Source organism: Pipistrellus kuhlii, unplaced genomic scaffold (assembly GCF_014108245.1).
Source record: "Pipistrellus kuhlii isolate mPipKuh1 unplaced genomic scaffold, mPipKuh1.p scaffold_m20_p_2, whole genome shotgun sequence".
Taxonomy (NCBI): domain Eukaryota; kingdom Metazoa; phylum Chordata; class Mammalia; order Chiroptera; family Vespertilionidae; genus Pipistrellus; species Pipistrellus kuhlii.
The window spans coordinates 103,192,697-103,212,099 of NW_023425515.1; the positions used below are offsets into that span (position 1 = coordinate 103,192,697).

Genomic DNA, 19,403 nt, shown 5'->3' on the forward strand with positions numbered 1-19,403 from the left:
GGGACATCCTCCTCACAATCTGGGACAACTGGCTCCTAACCACTTGCCTGCCTGCCTGCCTAATCGCTTCTAACCCCTCCGCCTCCCAGCCTGATCACCCCTCCCTTGCCACCCTGCCAGCCTGATCACCCCTTCCTGCCTGATCACCCCTAACTGCCTCTGCTTGCCTGATCGCCCCTATCTGCCCTCCCTGAGGACCTGATCTCTCCCTCAACTGCTTTCCTCTGCCAGCCTGATCTCTCCCCCAACTGTCCTTCCCAGCAGGCCTGAACTTGCCCCAACTGCCCTCCCCTGCCAGCCTAGTTGCCCCCAACTGCCCTCCCCTCCCAGCCTGATCACCCCCAACTGCCCACTCCTGCCAGCCTGATTGCCCTAATGGCCTCTGCCTCAGCCCTCACTACCATAGCTTTGTTTGGAAGGAAGTCAGACATCTGGAAGATGGCCAGTCAACCTGGTCTAATTAGCATAATACACTTTTATTAGTATAGATAGATTATATAGAATAGTATTGCATAAATGGGGGATAAAAGCCTTTTTCAGCAGGAGGAAATGCTCTTGGCATACATAAACACATAATCCTTATATCTGGACTGATAGCCAGCCATATGCACCACACTGCCAAATCAGTATTAAAAAATTGACACCTTACACCAGCTGTTGCCCTTAAAACCCCTCCTCAGCCCCCACCTTAGGTTCTGCCTTCTCAGTTTACCCAGAGTAGGTTCTGATTGGTCAGTTTCTATGCCAGTCAGCATCTCAGGGCCTATCTCCAGGCCTATCATAGAGGTAAGGCAATCAGCAGCTGCCCCAGGCTGCTAGCTAGCGGGCTGAACTGCTGACCTCTGGGAGAAAGAGAGAGGCTTGGCTGCCACTGCTGATCAACCCCACCTCTCTCTCTCTGGTGTTTGGTCCAGGCTGTTGGCATTCGGTCGAGCCTGTGGTTGTTTTAGATGATACAACCCTGACTATATATATATGTGTGTGTGTGTGTGTGTGTGTGTGTGTGTGTGTGTGTGTGTGTTTGTGTGTGTGTGTCAGAAGAACATAGATCATATCTAGAAGCAAAGAAACTTGCTAGTTCCTCACTCTCAAGCATGGGCCTTGGGCCCTCCCACCTGGGACAGAGTGGACACAGAACCTGCACCTTGCTCAAGATAGAGAGCAGGGAGAGTGAGCAAAGATATACCTCAGTGATAAGTTAATATTTTAACCTAAACGTAGCAAGACCAGAAAAGCATCTCCACACTCTGTAGTAAAAGCTGTGATGGCAGATACAATGTGATGTGGTAGAAAGTTGTGAGCAGCAGGGATGGGCTGCTTGGTAAGCTTGTGATTTTGAATAAGTGACTTAAACTCCCTGAGTCTCAGCTTCCTCATCCGTGAAACTGCTATGTTGATATCAACTCAGAAAGTTGGTATAAGGGTCAGATGTGGTGTCGAAGGTGGATCTTTAATATATTTGGCTGGTGGTCATCATGAAGCCACTTGTATTGGCCAGCATGGTCAGCATTTGAGAGCCCTTATTTGGGTAGCTTTTCTTCTCACAGGCTGTAGCTGTGTTCCAGGTATGACCTTCACAGTGGAGGGTAAAGAGAGCCAGAGTTAAAAGGAAATAATTCTGTTCTTGCCACCCCTGCTAATAGTTTAGTCTTGTACAGAATGAAGTGTTTCACAATCTCACGGAGGAGGAAGCTCTTGAAATTTCTCCTGACAAGTGTTTCAGGCAGGTAAGGGCCATTCTTCATCCGCTCCTGAATTTGTGACACTGTAAGGAATCCCAGGCCAAGTACCAGGTGTGGTGACCCATCCTGCACTTTGCCCACGGTGGGGGAGTAGAGCATTAAGGGAATGCCAAGCAGCAGCTGCCTCTTTAGTCCTGGGGTATTTTGTGGGTAGTGTTCTAGAAGCTCGCTGCTCAAATAGAGTCTACCAATAGCCACTGCTTTGTCCCCTGGAACTTAAAGAAATGCAAAAACTTGGGTGGCATCCCAAATCTATGGAACCTGAGTCCTTATCTTTGACAAGCTCCCTCAGTAGTCAGTCCACAGTGAAGTCCCAGGCCTGTGCTACTGTCGCAGTCCCAGCACCTGGGTCAGCCTGGACACGGCATGTACTCAGGAAAGACCTGGTGGGTCTGTAGAAGGACTCGTGGGCTACCTTCCTCTTCTGTTGTGAGTGCTACTCTCTAGCAGGTCTCTCCCTTGGCTTTTGGAGTTCCATGACTGGGGAGACACACTTCCCTCCCCAGTTCTCAGTCTCAAGCCCACTGCTCCCTGGTGCAAATGTGTTGATAGTGCATATTTATCTCCCAGTTATTTTTCTTGAGGACTGTTGGGAACCTTTCTGGTTTCCCAATCATATTCCTTGTTTGAAAATTCCTCCTACACACATTCAGCTTAAAGTCCTCTCGATCAGAACAGGTGTGTCTGGGTGACTGCGCTCTGCACAGGGCCTGGCGGCTCTTTCCCAGACCAAGTACCGAAATCTGTGCTGGCCTCGTGTCCCCTGGGGGCTCATGGCTCCTTTACGTTGCTGTGGAGAGCCGTCTTTAGTCCACCTGGTCTCTAAGTTCAGGCGCAACTGGGTTAATACAGCCAATTGTAACAGGCCACTTGTAGAACTAGTTAAACAATGGCAGGAAGGAATTCCACAGTCCTCCCGACTTTTCTAGATGTTTCCAAGGTTGGAGAAAAAGAGTGGTTGTGGAGAAATATGAATTAATAAAGTTAGTGAGACAAAATCTTGAAAGGAAGGTCCTGTTAACAGAAGAAACATTCAAGCCTATAGAGAATTTTGTGAGTTTATTTGAGCCAAACTGTTGACAATTGCCACAAAGCAAAATCTCAATGGGCTGAGATAATGCTCCAGAGATTGGTAGTCCTGCGCCTTATTTTATACATTACAATTAAAAGAGGAGGTGTATGTGGGGTACATGAAATCCATTGGTGATAGATTAAGGAGGCAGGAGAAAGCAAAGCAGGGGTGTGGGGAGGGAGGGAACCTCTGGGATTGGATAAAGAGTAAAATGGTAAGACACATACTTCTTTTAATAGGTGGGTACAGGGGAGGTAATAGTCAGTAATAAACATGATAAAAATAGCAATGGAGGAATTTAGGATCTTTGTCCAGGTGCATTGGTTGTGGTCTGAGGGGTCCAGAAAAAGAGAGTTACCTTGACATTCCAAAAATATGTTATCTTAGATGCAAAAGACAATAGACAGACTCAATTAAGGTAAAGATTGACCTTTGTCAGGGAAGATTCTAGCTTAGAACATGACTATCTGAAATGAAAGCTTTTAACATAAAAGCTCCTCCTTTGTGGTTACTTTAGGTCTCTGAGTTTGAAAAGCCACCACACAGGCCTCTCCTGAGTTAGTCAGGTTAGCATGTGGCCCCTTTTCATCCACAGTTGCTAACCACAGAGGCAGGACACAGAGTCCCTGACTGGGGAGCCACCTTGACTGACCATCACTGTCCTATTGCCCAGACGGGACCCCGGTAAAGGGCAGTGTGAAGGTGAGCTGACCTGCCATCGGATGTGCTCCTGGGAGTGTGTAGATTGAGCACTGGCCCTGCAGAGGGACCCACAGAGCATGAGGAACCAGGCCCTGTTTAGGGGGGAGGAAGAGGGAGATGCTTTCTTTCTAGGCGCCAATGATGGTCCTAGATTAATGAACAAGCTCATCAAGACTTTTAAACATTGGGGCTGCCACTCTGTTTCCATTTCAGATGGTAGTTGAAAATGTCTTCTAGCTCTAACCAGTTGGCTCAGTGGATAGATCGTTGGCCTGAGGACTGAAGGGTCCCAGGTTCGATTCCGGTCAAGGGCATGAGCCTTGGTTGTGGGCACATCCCCAGATAGATGTTTTTCTCTCTCATCAATGTTTCTAACTCTCTACCACTCTCCTTTCCTCTCTGTAAAAAATCAATAATATGTATATTTAAATGTCTTCTATTTCCATAAAGAACAATCAAAATTAGAGTTATTGGATGCGTTGGTTGATTGATCGTTGATGTGTTATGTGTGTGGTGACAAAGCACAGTCTGTCTGAGTGTGTTGTCTGTGGGGGTTGCAGGTACCCACTTGAGATACAAATCAGGTGACCCCACCTGTGGACAAAGAGCAGAGCTCGTTCATTCCCAGGTGAGCATCTTGGCTGAAAGAGGGGAGCATCCTAAGGCAGGAAGCACTTGTCCACATCACCACACCCTACTGCTTCCCAGTCAACAGCCACTTACAGCACATTCTAGCATTCTGGTTGTGGGGGAAAGAAGGAGAAATCTCCCATGTTTGCTCATTATCTCCTGGCTCTCCTGGGCCCCCAGGCCCTGGTAAACTGAGCCACAGTGCCTACACAGCACAGAGCAGAGCCATCTGTTTTCTTCAGTTGGAGAGGGAGGGAATGGGATGTTATGGCTGCTCTGAACAGTCTAATGTAGGAGCCACCGGTGGCAGGTTGTGGTAGCTGCAGGTGTCCTGCAATGGTGGGCCTATGTGATGTGGACATGTGCACCCAGAGAGAGGCCTTCCAACCGGGACAGCATTGATGGTGCCAGCTGCCAGGCCCATCCCTGAGTACCATGTCACATGGCTCATGGAGCTTGTTGTCCAGCTGCGCTGGACAGTGAGCTTATCTCCAGGAGCAAGGCCCAGAGCTGAAGTTCTCCCACTGCACCTATCAATGTCTACTAGTAACAAGCCACGGGCTCCAGGCATAGTGGTCAGTTTCTGAGTAATTTTCTACCATCTGTCTATCATTTATCTATCTTCTATCTATCATCTATCTATCTCCAATAAGAAGCTACTTGCCACCAACAACAATTTACTAAAGACAAAATTGAATAGTTCCTCTTCAGTAGGCCTTTCCCTGGATGTTCTCTCACTGCTAAGAGCTGCTGATGAAATGTGGAGAATTCAACAACTGAAAGCAGAAGTTCTTACTTTTCCTATAATTTGTTGAAAGCACTGTAAGTGTATTGGCCCTCACTCTTGGCGCCGATCAGGAGCTTTGGGTTGTTACGGGGTGGGTGAGAAAGGCGCCATGCTCCTGCACCCTGGTTCTCCATGGAGCAGGAGAGGGCAATGTGGTTGAGGACTGGCCCAGCAGTGGCCAGCAGTGCCAGTGGTGGGCAGTTCAGCGCTCCTGGCACTATGCTCAGCTCCCTGTGGCATCGCGTGGACTGGAAGTGCACACACCTGACCTGTAGGTGCCTGGATTTCCTGGTCTTGAAATCGAAATTTCTAATACTGATTCAACAGAGGAATAGTGAACTCCGTGAGACAGTCCAGGGCCATTGTTTGGGGAAGAATGGAATTCTGTTATTAATTCTGTATAATAACCTTCCAAGTGGAGACACACAGGGAGTGTTAATATTACCATATTCTGATGCCCATAATGAGGGGCATTGTGCTTTCCAGCTTTTCTGTTCTGTGCTTGGCCCTGCAGTGTGAGTGCAGACCATGATCCGGAGCCCCCTTTGGAGAACCCACAGGGCTGTGGGGGACAGGGGCTGTGGTGTTCTTCAAGCTAGGACTGAGGGAGGAAGCAAATGAAAGACATAAAATAGAGCAAAGCAGCTGAGTTTGTTGGAGAAAACATTTCAAAGTAAACAATCCTGGATTTAGATCACCCGTTTGGGGGCCTGGAGTGATATTTTCATACCCTCCTTCTGAAAAACGGGTGTTTGTAATGAAAATGCTGACAGCCCAACGGCCTCCAGGTCAGTGGTGTGTATAGCATCTGCCTGGCCTTGCGGAGGGGAAGCGTCAGAGCTCCCACTGCTGCAATTCAATGGAGCTTTGTCTTCTTAAAACATTTTAACTTAATCAAGATGTTAGCAGCGGCCTCCTTACTCTAGTAGTGACCCTGAGTGAGAGTCTCCATGGCTCCCGGTGAGGGAATCTCCCAACCCAGGCCTCCTGAGGCCAGACTCCACTGCGTGGGGCATGGCCCTTTCTGGCCTAGCCCAGCAGGCTCCAGCCCACATTTCCCTTCAGCTGAGGACATGGGCATGGCTCCTGCACAGGGTGAAGCCGACAGGACTTCTGCAAGGACCTGCCTGCAAGGACCTCCTGCCTTTAGGGATTTTCTTGCTGCATTTTTGCTCTCCCTGCTCCTGCCCAAACCCTGTGCTTCATCCCAGACTGCTCCTATCTGAACCCCATGCATCATTCCAGACTCTGCAGACCAGTAGTACCAGGCCTGCTCCACCAGGGCTCCCACCCCACATCCTTTCTGTCCGGAGAGGAGAAAACAGACCAGTGGCTCAAGTTCCCTCCTGTTTACCTTTGTGCTTCCCAGGGCAGGTCCCAGAAGCTAGCTGGCATTGACTGTTTCTTCAGCTACTTCTGAAAAGAGGAGGGAGAAAGAATAGAATTCCACAGATGTTTATCTAGCATGATTTATTTAACTATCTGTGCAGATGGGCCCAGCTCATTCTCACAGCGCATGTCCTTCCTGGCTACTCTGAGCCCATGGGAACGGCCACCTTTGCTTCAGTCCTGCAGTCTCTGCAAGTTCTCCCTCTGGCATGAACAGAGGTGGGGCCCAGTGCAGCCTCTGGGGAAGCAGCTCCGTTGTAGCCTCGGATGAAAAGCTTACTGCAGGTGGAAGAGCCAGCGGCACATTCTGGCTCCTAGATGATGAACTGACCTTTCATCTAACCAAGGCCCCGCTGGACCCCAACAGGAGAGAGCACCCCTCTCCCAGAGCCCCTCCAGACTCAGGCATTGCTTGACCATGGAGCCTGGAACCCTGGGGCTCAGGTACGCAGGCTATCAGGGACTAGAACCCATCCTGACTTCCTTGATAAGCTTCACCAGGATCAAACTCTCCCTGTAAAGACCTCGTGGGTGGGAAATCAAGGAAGGAGTTGTGCCCTTCGCCCTTGCAGAGTTGCTGGAAAGAATGCAGTTTTAACCTCTCATGAACCAGGTCAGGTCAACTCAGTATCAGGCTCCTGTTCGCCAGCCACATTTTCCTGCCACCTGCAGCCACCACTGGCTAGAAAGTGCCTTCTGGTCACATGCCTTGAAATCTCTTACCAGGGTGACGAGATTTGCAAGGCAGGCCTACAACCTGTTGCCATGGTGACTGGCAGATAATGACCAGGTGTTCCTTGCTTCTCTCTCTCTCTCTCTCTCTCTCTCTCTCTTTCTCTCTCTCTCTCTCTCTCTTTCTCTCTCTCTCTCTCTCTTTCTCTCTCTCTCTCTCTCATCCCTGAGAAATGGGCAGTCCAGGAACAGGGGGCTCCACTGGAGCAGATGTGGTAGACCCTTTTCAATAAACTCCTTAGATGGCACTCCAACCTTCACTGTGTGTTTGGCTGCACCTCTCGTACCTGATGCCCTGTTAGAAAGATCTGATCAGTCTGAACACAGTGTTCATTTCTAACTGTGAGTACAGGCTGGGTAAGCTCAGAAAGCTGGATGTGGCATGTGATCCTTATTTAATGAAGCCCCTTTCCCTCTCTCACTTAGCTCAATGACTCGGCCAAGCAGCTTATTGCAATGGACAAGTTCAGCCCAGCTGTTGTGTCTGACTGCCATGCCTCGTTACCCTCTGACCCCTGCGCAGTGGCCAGTGTGGCCCCAGGTGCCACTTTAAGCAACACAGGGGCAGTCAGTGCCTTTCAGCAGCGTGTGGACGGCAAGAAGAATGCTAAGAAACGTCACTCCTTCACCGCAGTCAGCCTGACACACAGGTCCTCGCAGGCTGCCAGCCACAGGCATTCCGTGGAAATCAGTGCTCCAGTGCTAATCAGCTCCAGCGACCCCCGGGCCACAGCCAGGATCCGGGACTTGGTGCATGTGTCCTGCAGTGCTCCCACCCAGGTAACATCCTCAGGGCGTGGATGGGGAGGCACTAGGCATCCTTTCTGGGTCTGGGGGCTCCATCCTCAGATCAGTGCTCAGCATCCATCCCCTGAACTAGCTTGGAGGAGGTCAAGGCAGCACCTTTCTCGCTGCCTGTTCTCAGGACCTCTAACCATGGTGGGTGTGTCTCCCTGTCACTACCAGGACAGATATGTGACTGGCACTCTCAGCTTTCAGTGAGGTGCTCTTCATGGTTTATGATACATAGCCTCTGAATAACATTATCCTGCTCAGTTTGCATTCAGTAGATCTGATGGTATGTGGATGATGTCTTGGTTTAGTTTTGGGTGTTTTTAGCATCTCTTTAACACTGGCCAACTCCTTTCTCTTTCAACAAAGTGTGGAAGGGCCAGATCTCAAAACCAGATTGAGCACTTTGTTTAGTACTTATATCATTACTAGAGGCCTGATGCACGAAAATCGTGCAAAAGTAGGCCTTCCTTCCCCTGACTGCCAGCACCAGCTGCCCTCTAGCACCTGGGACCTGGGCTTCCCTTTGGCCCCGTTTTCATCCAGAAGCACATCGGAATGATGTCTGGGATAACATCTGGTCTAATAAGCATATTACCCTTTTACTATTATAGACTCTTACAGATGCCTTCTATTTCTAGGCATGGCATTGGCTCTATTTCCACGAGTAAGATAAAGGGGCAGGGGGAGAATAAGGGAAGGGGGACCTTATTTTCAATTAACCAGACAGGGCTTCCAGGATTACTGGTCCATAGCTCACCACTCTCAATGTTTCCTGGGGGTTCTAAAAACGAGCAAGGAGGCCCATGGGTGCTAGCGGTCCAATGGCTCTGTAGTCTAGCTCTGCAGTCTGGCTCTACTTAGACAACTCCCAGAGCAGAAGGAAACAGATTTTTAAAAATCTGTTCCCACTTTGTTCCACTAGAATTAAATGCTCTATTTTAGAGGTGACTGGGACCCTGAGACCCATTTCCCATCCTTTTGACTTGAGGTGAAAGTTATAACCAGGCTCTGGATTTTAATGAAGGTCATTACAAAGGGCAAGAGGTCAAGAAAAGCAGGTTCACTGATCCTAATTTAGTGCCTGGGAGTTAGGATGAACTGCCCTGTGCTATTTCCCACAGCCCCAGTGTGCTGTCCGTGGTCAGGCTGCCCCAGAGACTAGCCCCTGGTTCTGCCACTGCTCCCACACTGCCTTTCTGGTTCTGGGTCGCTTCGTTGGTCTTGTGCATCACACTAGCCGACCTAGGGACATACCGTGCTGAACAACAGGTCCTGCTGTGGCTACCGCCTCATGGGTCCTCCTTCCCACCAGGCTGGATTTGCCCTGGGAGAGGGACCTAGTTCCGGAGTTCTGCATGTGGGGGTCAGAAGTGGGCTCTGTGGTCACGCATCTGGAAAATCCAGATTCTTCATTGCCTCCCATAGTGTGGAGCCTCCTGGCTGGCTTTCTGTCAGACACAGATGGCCTTCCTCAGCAAACAGGCCTCCACGTGCCAGGCTGGCATCATGGAGGTGGGCACCAGGCCAGCAGAGCTGGAGCACCCAGGCTCCTCTGTGCCCAGGGGGATGGGAGATTTTGGCTCCTGTGAGATGACAAGGCTCACCAGGAACTCAGACCAGCCCTGTCTGCTCCTGTGCAGCACGCCCAAGGCTTCCTGGCGACAAGGGGCAAAGGTTTTGAGAGAACTGGGTTGTGGGTTCCAGCAAGTTTTCTTCTGGAGTGCAAGGGTGGCTGTTGTTGGGTGGGCCATGCACTCCCAGTCAAGCTGATGTGCGAGGCCTAGGGAAGTGGCTCAGCTAAGTCTCCCTAAAGACCCTATGTGCCAGGCTTTTTTTCCATGGTGTTCAGTGTCAACTGTGTTTCTTTTGCTGCTATGACAAGGCAGGAACCACATCCACAGGTTTCTGTCATCCTGGCAGACAGGAGAAGAGTGCCATGGCCATGTACTGGCTGTATGAATGTGAACCATTCACCTAACTTCTCTGTGCCTCAGATCCTCATTTTATAAAATGCTGATTTTAAAAACCCCATTTTATAGGCTTATTTGAATATTAAATGCATTATTCCAGAAGAAATGCTGGTGAACTCTGGATGGGGGAATGGTCTTTATTATTTTTGCTGTAATTGTTCTTACCCAATACCTCCTATACATGCCAGACCTTTTCCATCCCCATGCCCTTGACCCAGACCTGACCTTCCTCATGCTTCCTGAGGTGGCCTCCCACCCCCTGCCCCTGTGAATCATGGGTCTGATTCTATCTCTGTCTTTCTCCTGCCAGCCTTCCAGGGCATCTCTGCCCTCAAGGGGAAGACCAGAACCCTCTCAGAAGGCCTCACATAGACTGGCTCTGGGCACGTTTCCTCACCACTCACTTTTCCTTGAGCTTGCTTTTGCCAGCCCTTGCTAGTCAGACTACTCTGCTCTTCCTTCACCATCTGACCCTCACCACCTCACCTAACAAGCCCACTCCCTGTTCACAGAAGCCCTCCCTCAGGTGAGGTCCCAGTTGTATATTCCTGTGGCCTTGCACTACTGGGACCCCCATGTCTATAATGACATATCCAGTGCTTGTCATCCCCCATGCAAGCCCACAATGGGCATAGAGGCTGTGTCTGTGCTCAAGCCAGTCCTGACAATCAGTGGTCAGCAGGCATCAATGAGGACCTAGATCATGCCTCATGTAGGCAGAACAACCCTACAACTCAACTGACTGTCACACTACTTTCTTGCTTATGTGCAGAGCTAAGGGGAAAGGGAACATTTCTCATCAGCTCACTGACCAGGTCTGACTTTGCTCAGCCTGCGAGTGGCACACGGGGTGCTCCCAGGCCGAGGCTGTCAGCATGGAGCCACCTGCCCGTATCTGAGTGAGAGAGTGAAGTGCCCTGACATCCTGCCAACACCTTTCTCCAGGGACCATCCAAGAAGGGACAGCTGTGGGGAAACCAGCACCAGAGGTGCTTTCCATACCCTAGGGGAGGTAAGGGCCTGGAACCAGGTGCCCACCCCAGCCTGCAGCCCGTGGAGAAGGTCCCTGGCCAGCTGTGGTGAACTCCTCCAGCATCTTGAAGAAAAACATTTCCAAGCTTTGATGGTGAATGCCTTCTGATCTGTCCCCCCTCCTAGGCTCAGCAGAGGAGTGTCCCCCACCTTTAGCCCATTCTCACACAGCACCCCAGGAAGCAGTGTCTTGCATCAGCAACAGGGATGGATGGGGAGGGGCTGCCTCTAGAAGCAGTCTCTCGCAGGTGCTGGAGCGGGAAGTCCCTTGAAACTTCACAGTGTCTTAGAGAAATGAGGGAAGTTATGCTTCTGTGTTGCATGCTCTCATTCCAGCAGGCATTTTGTTGTTTAAACAAGAAGAAATAGAATTTCTAACTTCTTAGAATAAAGAAATAGAATTTCTAACTTCCTAGAGGTGGTGGACATGCTGTGGTTTCTGGCACCTTTCATGATCCCTGGTGGAGGAGGGAAGTCTGCCTCCCAGGATGGATTAAAAGGTTGCCTTAGCACATGTAGCTCATTAGCTAAGCAAGGGCAGAACTGATTAGTGAATTGAGTTCTATTAGTTCCCTGGGGCGGCTGTAAAAGTACCACAAACTGGGTGGCTTAAAGCAACAGTTCTGGAAGCCAGAAGTCCAAAACCAAGGTATTGGTAGACAGGACTGGCTGCTTCTGGAGGCTGAGGGAGAATCCATCCCAGACCTCTCTCCCAGTGTCTGGTGGCTTCCAGCAGTACTTGGTGTTCCTGAGCTTATATATGCATCTCTCCAGTCTCTGCCTCATTCTTCAAATGGCTTTCCTCCCTCTCTCTGTTCTCCTTTTCTCTTTTTCTCATGAGGACACTTGTTTTTTTGTTGTTGTTTGTTTGTTTGTTTGTTTTAATATATTTTATTGATTTTTCACAGAGAGGAAGGGAGAGAGATAGAGAGCCAGAAACGTCGATGAGAGAGAAACATCAACCAGCCGCCTCCTGCACATCCCCCGCCGGGGATGTGCCCGCAGCCAACGTACATGCCCCTGACCGGAATCAAACCCAGGACCTTTCAGTCTGCAGACCGACGCTCTAGCACTGAGCCAAACAGGCTTCGGCATGAGGGCACTTGTTATTGGATTTAGGGCCCACTCTAATCGAGGGTAATCTCATTTTAGGATCCTTATCCATATCTACAAAAACCTTTATTCCAATAAGGCCACCTTCACAGCCTCCAAGAGTATATGGACATATCTTTTGGGGGACCCAATTCAGTTCATTGTGGCACCTGAACAGGAAGACAAGGTGCTGCCCTAAGGATGACTGAGTTGGGTAGTGAGGAGATGGGGGTCAATGTTGTCTCTCATGGGCTGAGTCTAAGGATCTCTGTGTAGGAATCACCTCAGCAAGATTATGCACAGCCCAGATATGTCTGCACAGCCCACTTCCCTAAGCCAGCTTAACACGCACCTGATTGTAAGGAACCATCTGGAAGCAGAAGTCCCTCCAGTCATCTCCTTGCACCATAAATCCTAAAGCTTTGAGTCCATCAGGGCTGAGGTGGGAGATGCTAGGCTCTGTCAGTCCTGTTGCCCTATAGCCTGCCCTCTGTCCACAGCCAAAGGACCAGCTTTCTGTAGAGATTAATCTTCAGCTTCTGGGAATGCATTTTTTCAATGAGCCCAGGCTTTATAACATGAAAGGTTTTATCTGGATGTTCTTTTTACAAACACAAGAATAATTCATTCAATCTCTAAGAATAAAGATGAGCTTCCCAAAATTGCCTTCGTCTATATTCAGCATAGAGTGTTGATGATGGACCCAGACGCAGCCCCAGAGAGGGGTTCTGAGCAGCTGCTCCAGAAGGGCTCTGGAAAGCTGCTGTGGGCCCATCATTGGGCACCAAGCTCTTTCCAGTTAGTCATTAACAACCCAGGCAAGTAGACCCCAAGGAGAGGACAGATGCTTCATGACGCCGTGCGACGTTGTCTTTCTCTTCCCTGGACAGAGCCACCTGTCAGCTCACTCTCTTCTTATCTGTTTACAGGACTCCTCTTCTGGATCCAGCCCAGCAGCTGAACAGCAGGACATGGCTCCCAAAGGGCAGCTGCCTCTCAATGTGTGAGCTACTGTTTATGTTTTGGGGTCCCATGCTTTCATCATCTCCATCTCACCCTGCTACCATGGAAATTTATGGTTTCTATAGGGGTCTCATTTGTTACTAGTTGGTTATTTTATTTTAAAAATATTTTAATTGATTTTAGAGAGAGGTGGAGGGAGAGAGATAGAGAGATAGAAATATCAGTGAGAGAGAAATATTCATCAGCTGCCTCCTGCACGCCCTTTACTGGGGATCGAGCCTACAACCCGGGCATGTACCCTGACCAGGAATCAAACTGTGACCTCCTGGTTCATGGGTCAACACTCAACCACTAAGCCACACTGGCTGTCCACTAGTTGGTCAGTTTAATTATGTACATCTAATAATACTGCTGACAGGAAAGTGCAGAAAACTCTAGCAGGTTTTAAAATGTTATTGTCCCCAGGACATTTATTATCAGCAGAGGGCATAATCAAAATATTTGATCATACAGGCACTGGCCAATCAGGAGAGGATCAACCATAGCAAAGAGAACACCTTATAGGCCCCTGAGAAGGTGTGGGCTGTAAGCCAGAGTGGGAGGATGCTGGTGCAGTGGGGGGTCATGGAGTCTTCATGGTGGCTAGTTACTAACTGCTCAGAGTAGCTCAGCATCTTAGTAGCAGTAACTGCCATGCCCATGCACAGCAGCTGTGTGTCACAACCAAATACACCCCATTGAGCCGCTGCTAGAAGTGACATGCTTGTCTTTCTTAGAACCTACTCTTATTCAATTACATTTCTTAAAAGATACGTGCAGTATAAAATTCCCCACTTAAATACTGTTCTAAAGAATTAGACTGCCTTCTGTTCTTTTGTTTGCAATGAGCCAGTTACCTGAATGGATGTTCTAAGGTGGAGAATAAGAATTTGGTCAATAATTGGGAAAGGGAAAGTTTCACAGATACTATGCAGTGAGAAGGACACTTGGAATATGTGTTGGTGCAGAACAGAATGTATTTCAAGCAAAATGCCTCTTGAAAAAGCAACTAGCCAAGCTCCAGAAGGTTCCCTAGAAGTAGCTTAAATGCCCTGGTACATGCTTCCCTGCCTCCCTAAGTCTAGTGGAAATATTTGCCTTACCTGGAGACAGGTAGGAAATCATGAACATCCTCCCTTTATTTGCCCACAATGCTGTGAGTAGGTTATTATCATTCAGGTAAACAAAAGGAAATTGAGGCTTACCTACATTTAACCTAGCTTCCTGAGGGGAGCATAGATTAGTACACTACCTTCTAGATGTCTTTAGGCTGAAACTCACATTTTTTCACCAACACTGGACAGAAGGTGCTGTCTTCTTGAATGGTTCTCCTGTAAGCTCCAATGGCTTCCACTCAGAGCTGGGCCGAGGAGGCTTGTGGGAAGGATGGTGGTGATGGTTGTTCTTCTAGCACTGGATTTCCTTTCCCTGAGAAAACAGCTCTCCATCCACAGGAGAGCCTTGGGCCCTAGTGGACTTCCCCAAATGAGAGGCAGGACACTGTAAACTCTTCCAGGACAAGGCCCAGGTGTTCCACTTTTGGGTCTCACAATGAATACCCAGTACACAGGCTTTCAACAGGTGTTTCCTTGTTCCATGAGAGCCACAGCCTCACCCCTACTGGGTGCAGAGGATTCCTGGTGTTGGCCCAAAGTCCCCAACTCTGCAGGTCAAGTCGCATGCTCTGAAATTTGAGCCCACATAATTGAAAGGCCTGATCGCTCAGCCACCCAAGAAGGCTGCTCTGTCTTTGAGACCCAAAAGGTAGCACAGTTCCAAGAAGGTCACTCCCGGGTGTTGTGGGTACATTTTGGAGGGCCCACTATGCACAGACCTCTCATACCATGAAAGCTTTTTAATTTTGTGTGGAGATGAAAAGTCCTCTTTTCCCACACCATCTGCCATTGAGGACCCCATCCCTCTGCTCTCTCCTTCTCTGTCTCTTCCCAGAGCACAGCTGTCCGTGTTTGGGTTGATTTTCATTTGGGTAACAGAAAGAAGACTTCCATATCAAATACTGTCCTTGAAAGAATATAAGCATTTTGGCGGAGATGTGTCTGCTAGTCACAGTGGTCATCTGAGTAGCAGAGGAACCATGGCCAGCAATGCTTGAGTCTGGTTCATTGTGTGCTTCGCATGGCTTTTTGTACCGAGTCCCAAGCACCATAGCAAGTAATATCATACATTACAAGGCTATGCACAATCAACTTTGAGAACATGACCTTTGAAATTAGTTTTTATTTTTTTATTAGGGAGAAAACAATTCAATGACCTCATCAATTTGTCAGATTAACCTGATCACTCATATATTTTTTTTAGCTTTAAGAAGTTAGCAGTTCATGTATCCCAGTGGTAGGCATGTAGGGTGGGAATGTGGTTGCTCTCTGTCTGTCTGTCCTTAGCAGTAGTCATGTTCAAAGGTGGTCTGAGAAGGCAGCCTGCATAGAGACAAGGGTAGCAGAGATCGTGCTGCTGTGAGCCAGGGGTCTGTGACAGGCTCCAGCCAGGCTATCAGAAGGTCTGTGACAGAATGACTCCAGCCATCCTCATCCTTGTGGGGTTTGCCTTCTGCAGGTCAAGTCGCATGCTCTGAAATTTGAGCCCACATAATTGAAAGGCCTGATTGCTCAGGTCAGCCAATGGTCAAAGGGTGTTCTTACCCACTGCTAGCATATAAAAGTCCCCATGGTCACTGATTCCCTAAGGCTTTGGTTGTCTTGAAACACAAAGGCAGATCTCAATTTGCTCACCCGGTGCAGGAGGTGGCTGCTCATCTCTCCCATGACACACAGTCAGGCCTACAGGAGCCCACACCCTCCCTTCTCACTGCCTTGTACTGGGTGGCCACCCAAAGTTCACTCCCTGGCCCAGGCTTGTCTGCTCTTCATCTGCCTGCCTTGCAGGGCTTCCTGGGGCATAAATGTCTGGTTCTAGAAGCCACACAGCCCTTGTAAATAGGACACTGCTTGGGCTGGGAGTGAATCCTACCTCCACTTCTCCGTGGATTTCTCAGAGCCAGGTGAGGGAGTGAAGGACCTGTGGGGACAGGAAGAGGTTGCCAAGCTGCCTTCTAATGTTTACACAGCCCCCATGTTCTGTGATGTCGGGAACCATGCCTCACACGGGACAGGATTGCTTCTACCCTGATCTGTAACACAGGGCTGGCTCTGCACCTTGGGCTGCAGTGGGCTTGACCAGTCTGAGCTCAGTACATTAAGACCCAGCAACGTAAGTCCCTGCTGAGGCTGTGGTGAGGCACCAGGGGGGTGAGGCCACACCCTAGCCTCTGACAGCACCCAGCCTTGTGGGAAGCTCCTGCAGCAGCACGGAACCTGCCCTTCTGCACCCTGTCATGCTGATCACCTTCAGAGAGAGAGCAGAACTGGCCCCGGCCCAGAGGGAATAGAGAAGAATGCACAGGGGAAGGGCAAAAAGTCACCCTGAACAGAGTGGGAGCCTGGTGGGCAGAGTGTGGACACTTGTGAAGATGCCAGCAGGGCCAACTGACAGAAAGCCAGCCTTGGGGCCTGTAGTCGGGTTTCCTGCTCACATGGAGGACTGCCCTGCATTGGGGGAGGACTACCGCTGGGAGTCAGGCCTGTGAGGGAGCAAGCACTGAGCTGTGGTTGGGGAAGCCCAGCTGATCCTCAGGGGAATCTGGAGCCCAGATGGCACCTCAGCTTCTCCAACCCAGAGAGCCCTGTGGACTTCAGGCAACCCTTGGGAGGGGCAACGTCTAGTGAATCTGTGTCCTGCAGGGAACTGCCTCACAGTTCTGTCAGCTCACACTAACCATTCTTCAAACCCCAAGCAGCAAAGCACTTGCAGCATTTCCCAGTCCTCACAGTACCCTGTGAGACTGGGGTCAGGTCATTAGTTATGTTACAGAAGGGGCTTGCCGTGGCTCTTGGCAGCTTAGAGGCCCACTTTCTGGGCCCTAAGTGGGAATTTCCACCACTAAGTTTGTTCTTTCCTTGTCTTCAAATAAGCTTTTTTTTTTTTTTTTTTTTTTTTTTGTGAGATTTAAGTAATTAGTTGTGGTACAAATATTGTAAGGAAGAATGCAACCAAGAATTCTCTACCCAGGGCCTTGAGGCCGGGCCGGAGACTAAATGAGGAAAGCCCATTCCAGCTTTTTCTCATGCTCCCTGTGTTTCCTAAGGTTTCTCTTGCCCAGAGCATCAAGTTATAGACAGTGTAGAAAATAGTAAATAAACAAACAAAAACGGGGTGGGGGGGGGGGACTACAATCTCGCCCCAGATCTGCTTCTGACACCCCAGGGCCTCTCACGGCTCAAGGAGCCTCCCTGAGCTGTCAGGCAGAAGGTGTTCCTGGCTGCACACTCGCTTGGGTGGGCACAGGGCTGGGCATGACCATGGACTCTAGGATCACGGGCAGAACTCTGCCCCTTCCCTGGCAGTGCCTCCCTGAACCTGGCAGTTTTAGGAATGCCCCTCCCCCAGCCCCTCATTGCTTTCCTGGGTAAAGCAGGTCACATGCCGTGTGTGCCAATCCCCAGAGGCATCAGCTGCTCTTAGGTTGGTTGGGTTCACCCACAGAAAAGCTCACATGTGACTCAGGGGACACAGTGGCCCTGTGCCCATCCTGCCTGCCACTGCTGACCCTGGCCCTGATTCTTCTGCCTGCAGGTACCTGGCGCTCTACACCTACAAGCCCCAGAAGAGTGATGAGCTGGAGCTGCGCAAAGGCGAGATGTACTATGTCCTGGAGAAGTGTCAGGACGGCTGGTTCAAAGGCACATCCCTGAGGTCTGGGCTCTCTGGGGTGTTCCCAGGAAACTATGTGACTCCTGCTTCCAGGTGAGATTGTAGCCGCTGCCTGGGAGAGGAGGGAAGATCCCCCTCCCATTTCCCTACAGCTGTCACTACTGGGCCACCCAAAAACAGTTCAGAAGGCAGCCAGGAAGCCCCTGCCTGTGGGGTTCAGCCGTGTGAGCTCCGAGTCCCCTTGAACAAGGGTTCTAGGTAGCAAGCATTTCATCTTCTGAATTAGGTTTGCTTGTCTTTCTACTTTCCTGGAGCAGACACTGGCTGCTTAGGGAGAAGGTGGGAACAGAATGAGCTCCAGTCAGGGCAGTAGCAGTAAGTGGGGGCAGAGTCACCAAGGAGGGCAAGATCTCACAGGTGTGGGTGTGGGTGTGTGTGTGGGTGTGGGTGTGAGGCAGGATGGGGGGGACTGTGCACAGTGAGAGTACAGCAGCACATGTGCAATCACATAGACCTGTTCTACATGAAACACACACACATGCATATGTGCAAAGTTATGTACTGCCCAAAGTCAGCAATTGTTATTAACTGGTAGCATTATAGAGAAAAGTTTTTCTTCCTTGTGCTTTCCTGTGTCTTACAAAATGCCTGTTATATTATTTTTTTTAAAGCAGCAATTTTAAAAATTCAATGAAAATGTTATCCATAGTTGTCTGAGAACTTCCCATTGAGATGAGGGCACTGCTTGATCTTCAGTCCATCTCACTCAGGGAAGCCCTTTACGGATTCAGAGCTGTGTCAACATCCAGAGCACACAGAAAACTGGAGACATGGCCCTCGGGGCTATACCCTCTTTGAAACATGACTGCTGTGGGAAAAATCAAACAGTGCTTACACATTGCCTTGGTGCTAGATATCCACACTTCCAAGTGCCCGAGGGGCAGTGCCAGCCTGGAGGCAGGCTCGCGCCTCTTGTCATTCCTAGGAAGGCTCATAACTTGCAAGCCTACTTGATTTAAATTTTCCGAGGGAAAAAGTTAGTTCAGCAAGTAGCAGATGCTATTTTTAAATGTCATGGTTTTGGCTGGCCAGCTGACGGGTTCATGCTGGAAGTGAATCTCAAGGCAGCCCTGTGGGCTACTGAGGGAAAGTGCTGCCCAACCCCTGGACAGGTGGGTCCTTCCCTGGGAGGCTTTTTCCACAGCTGCTCTGCAGCTACCTGCCTCAATGACCATTTGAAGTCAGATCCAATGGAGAGGGGCCTCTGACCTGGCCCGGAGCTACACCTGGCAAAGCCTGTTCTCTCCCAGTGTGGCTTCTGGTGTCTCATGACTGAGATCCCAAGAGGACAAAGGGGAGTTTACTGAGCTCTTGGACAAATGGAAGACATTCCAGTCCCCTCATGCTAAACACCTTACAAAGCCTGCCTCCGCTGTATTCTGCACCCCATGGCACAAATGTGCAAGTGTGAACAGCCCATCTCCCAAGTTGCTGTTTTCCATTTGTTTTTCTTAAACACTCTACACTGGTTTCATCAGGAAATCATGGGCTGAAAGGGCATTTATTTTCTGGTAAGAAGCTTCAAGTTCCTTGACATCTCTCAGCGGGACATGGTCTATTGGTACCCTTCCCAGAGCCGGCAGAGCAAGGCAGTGGCTGTGTCCAGAGGGAATAGGTCCTGCCACTGTTTCCCACCAGGTCCAGATGTGTCCAAGCCTCATGTGACTGAC

At 49.7% G+C, this 19,403-nt stretch overlaps 1 protein-coding gene across 4 annotated transcripts in view; it reads left to right on the forward strand.

Annotated features, from left to right (window-relative positions):
- The window catches only part of SH3RF3 (SH3 domain containing ring finger 3), a 215,440-nt gene that overhangs the window by 163,214 nt on the left and 32,823 nt on the right, over positions 1 to 19,403 (forward strand). For 3 of the 4 annotated variants that reach the window (XM_036447977.2, XM_045584183.1, XM_045584184.1), the window contains 3 exons: positions 7,481 to 7,834; positions 12,873 to 12,946; positions 17,596 to 17,766. In XM_036447977.2, the coding sequence (XP_036303870.1) occupies positions 7,481 to 7,834; positions 12,873 to 12,946; positions 17,596 to 17,766 (599 nt within the window). The remainder of the gene's footprint in view (positions 1 to 7,480; positions 7,835 to 12,872; positions 12,947 to 17,595; positions 17,767 to 19,403) is intronic. The other variant, XM_045584185.1, reaches the window with a different exon arrangement.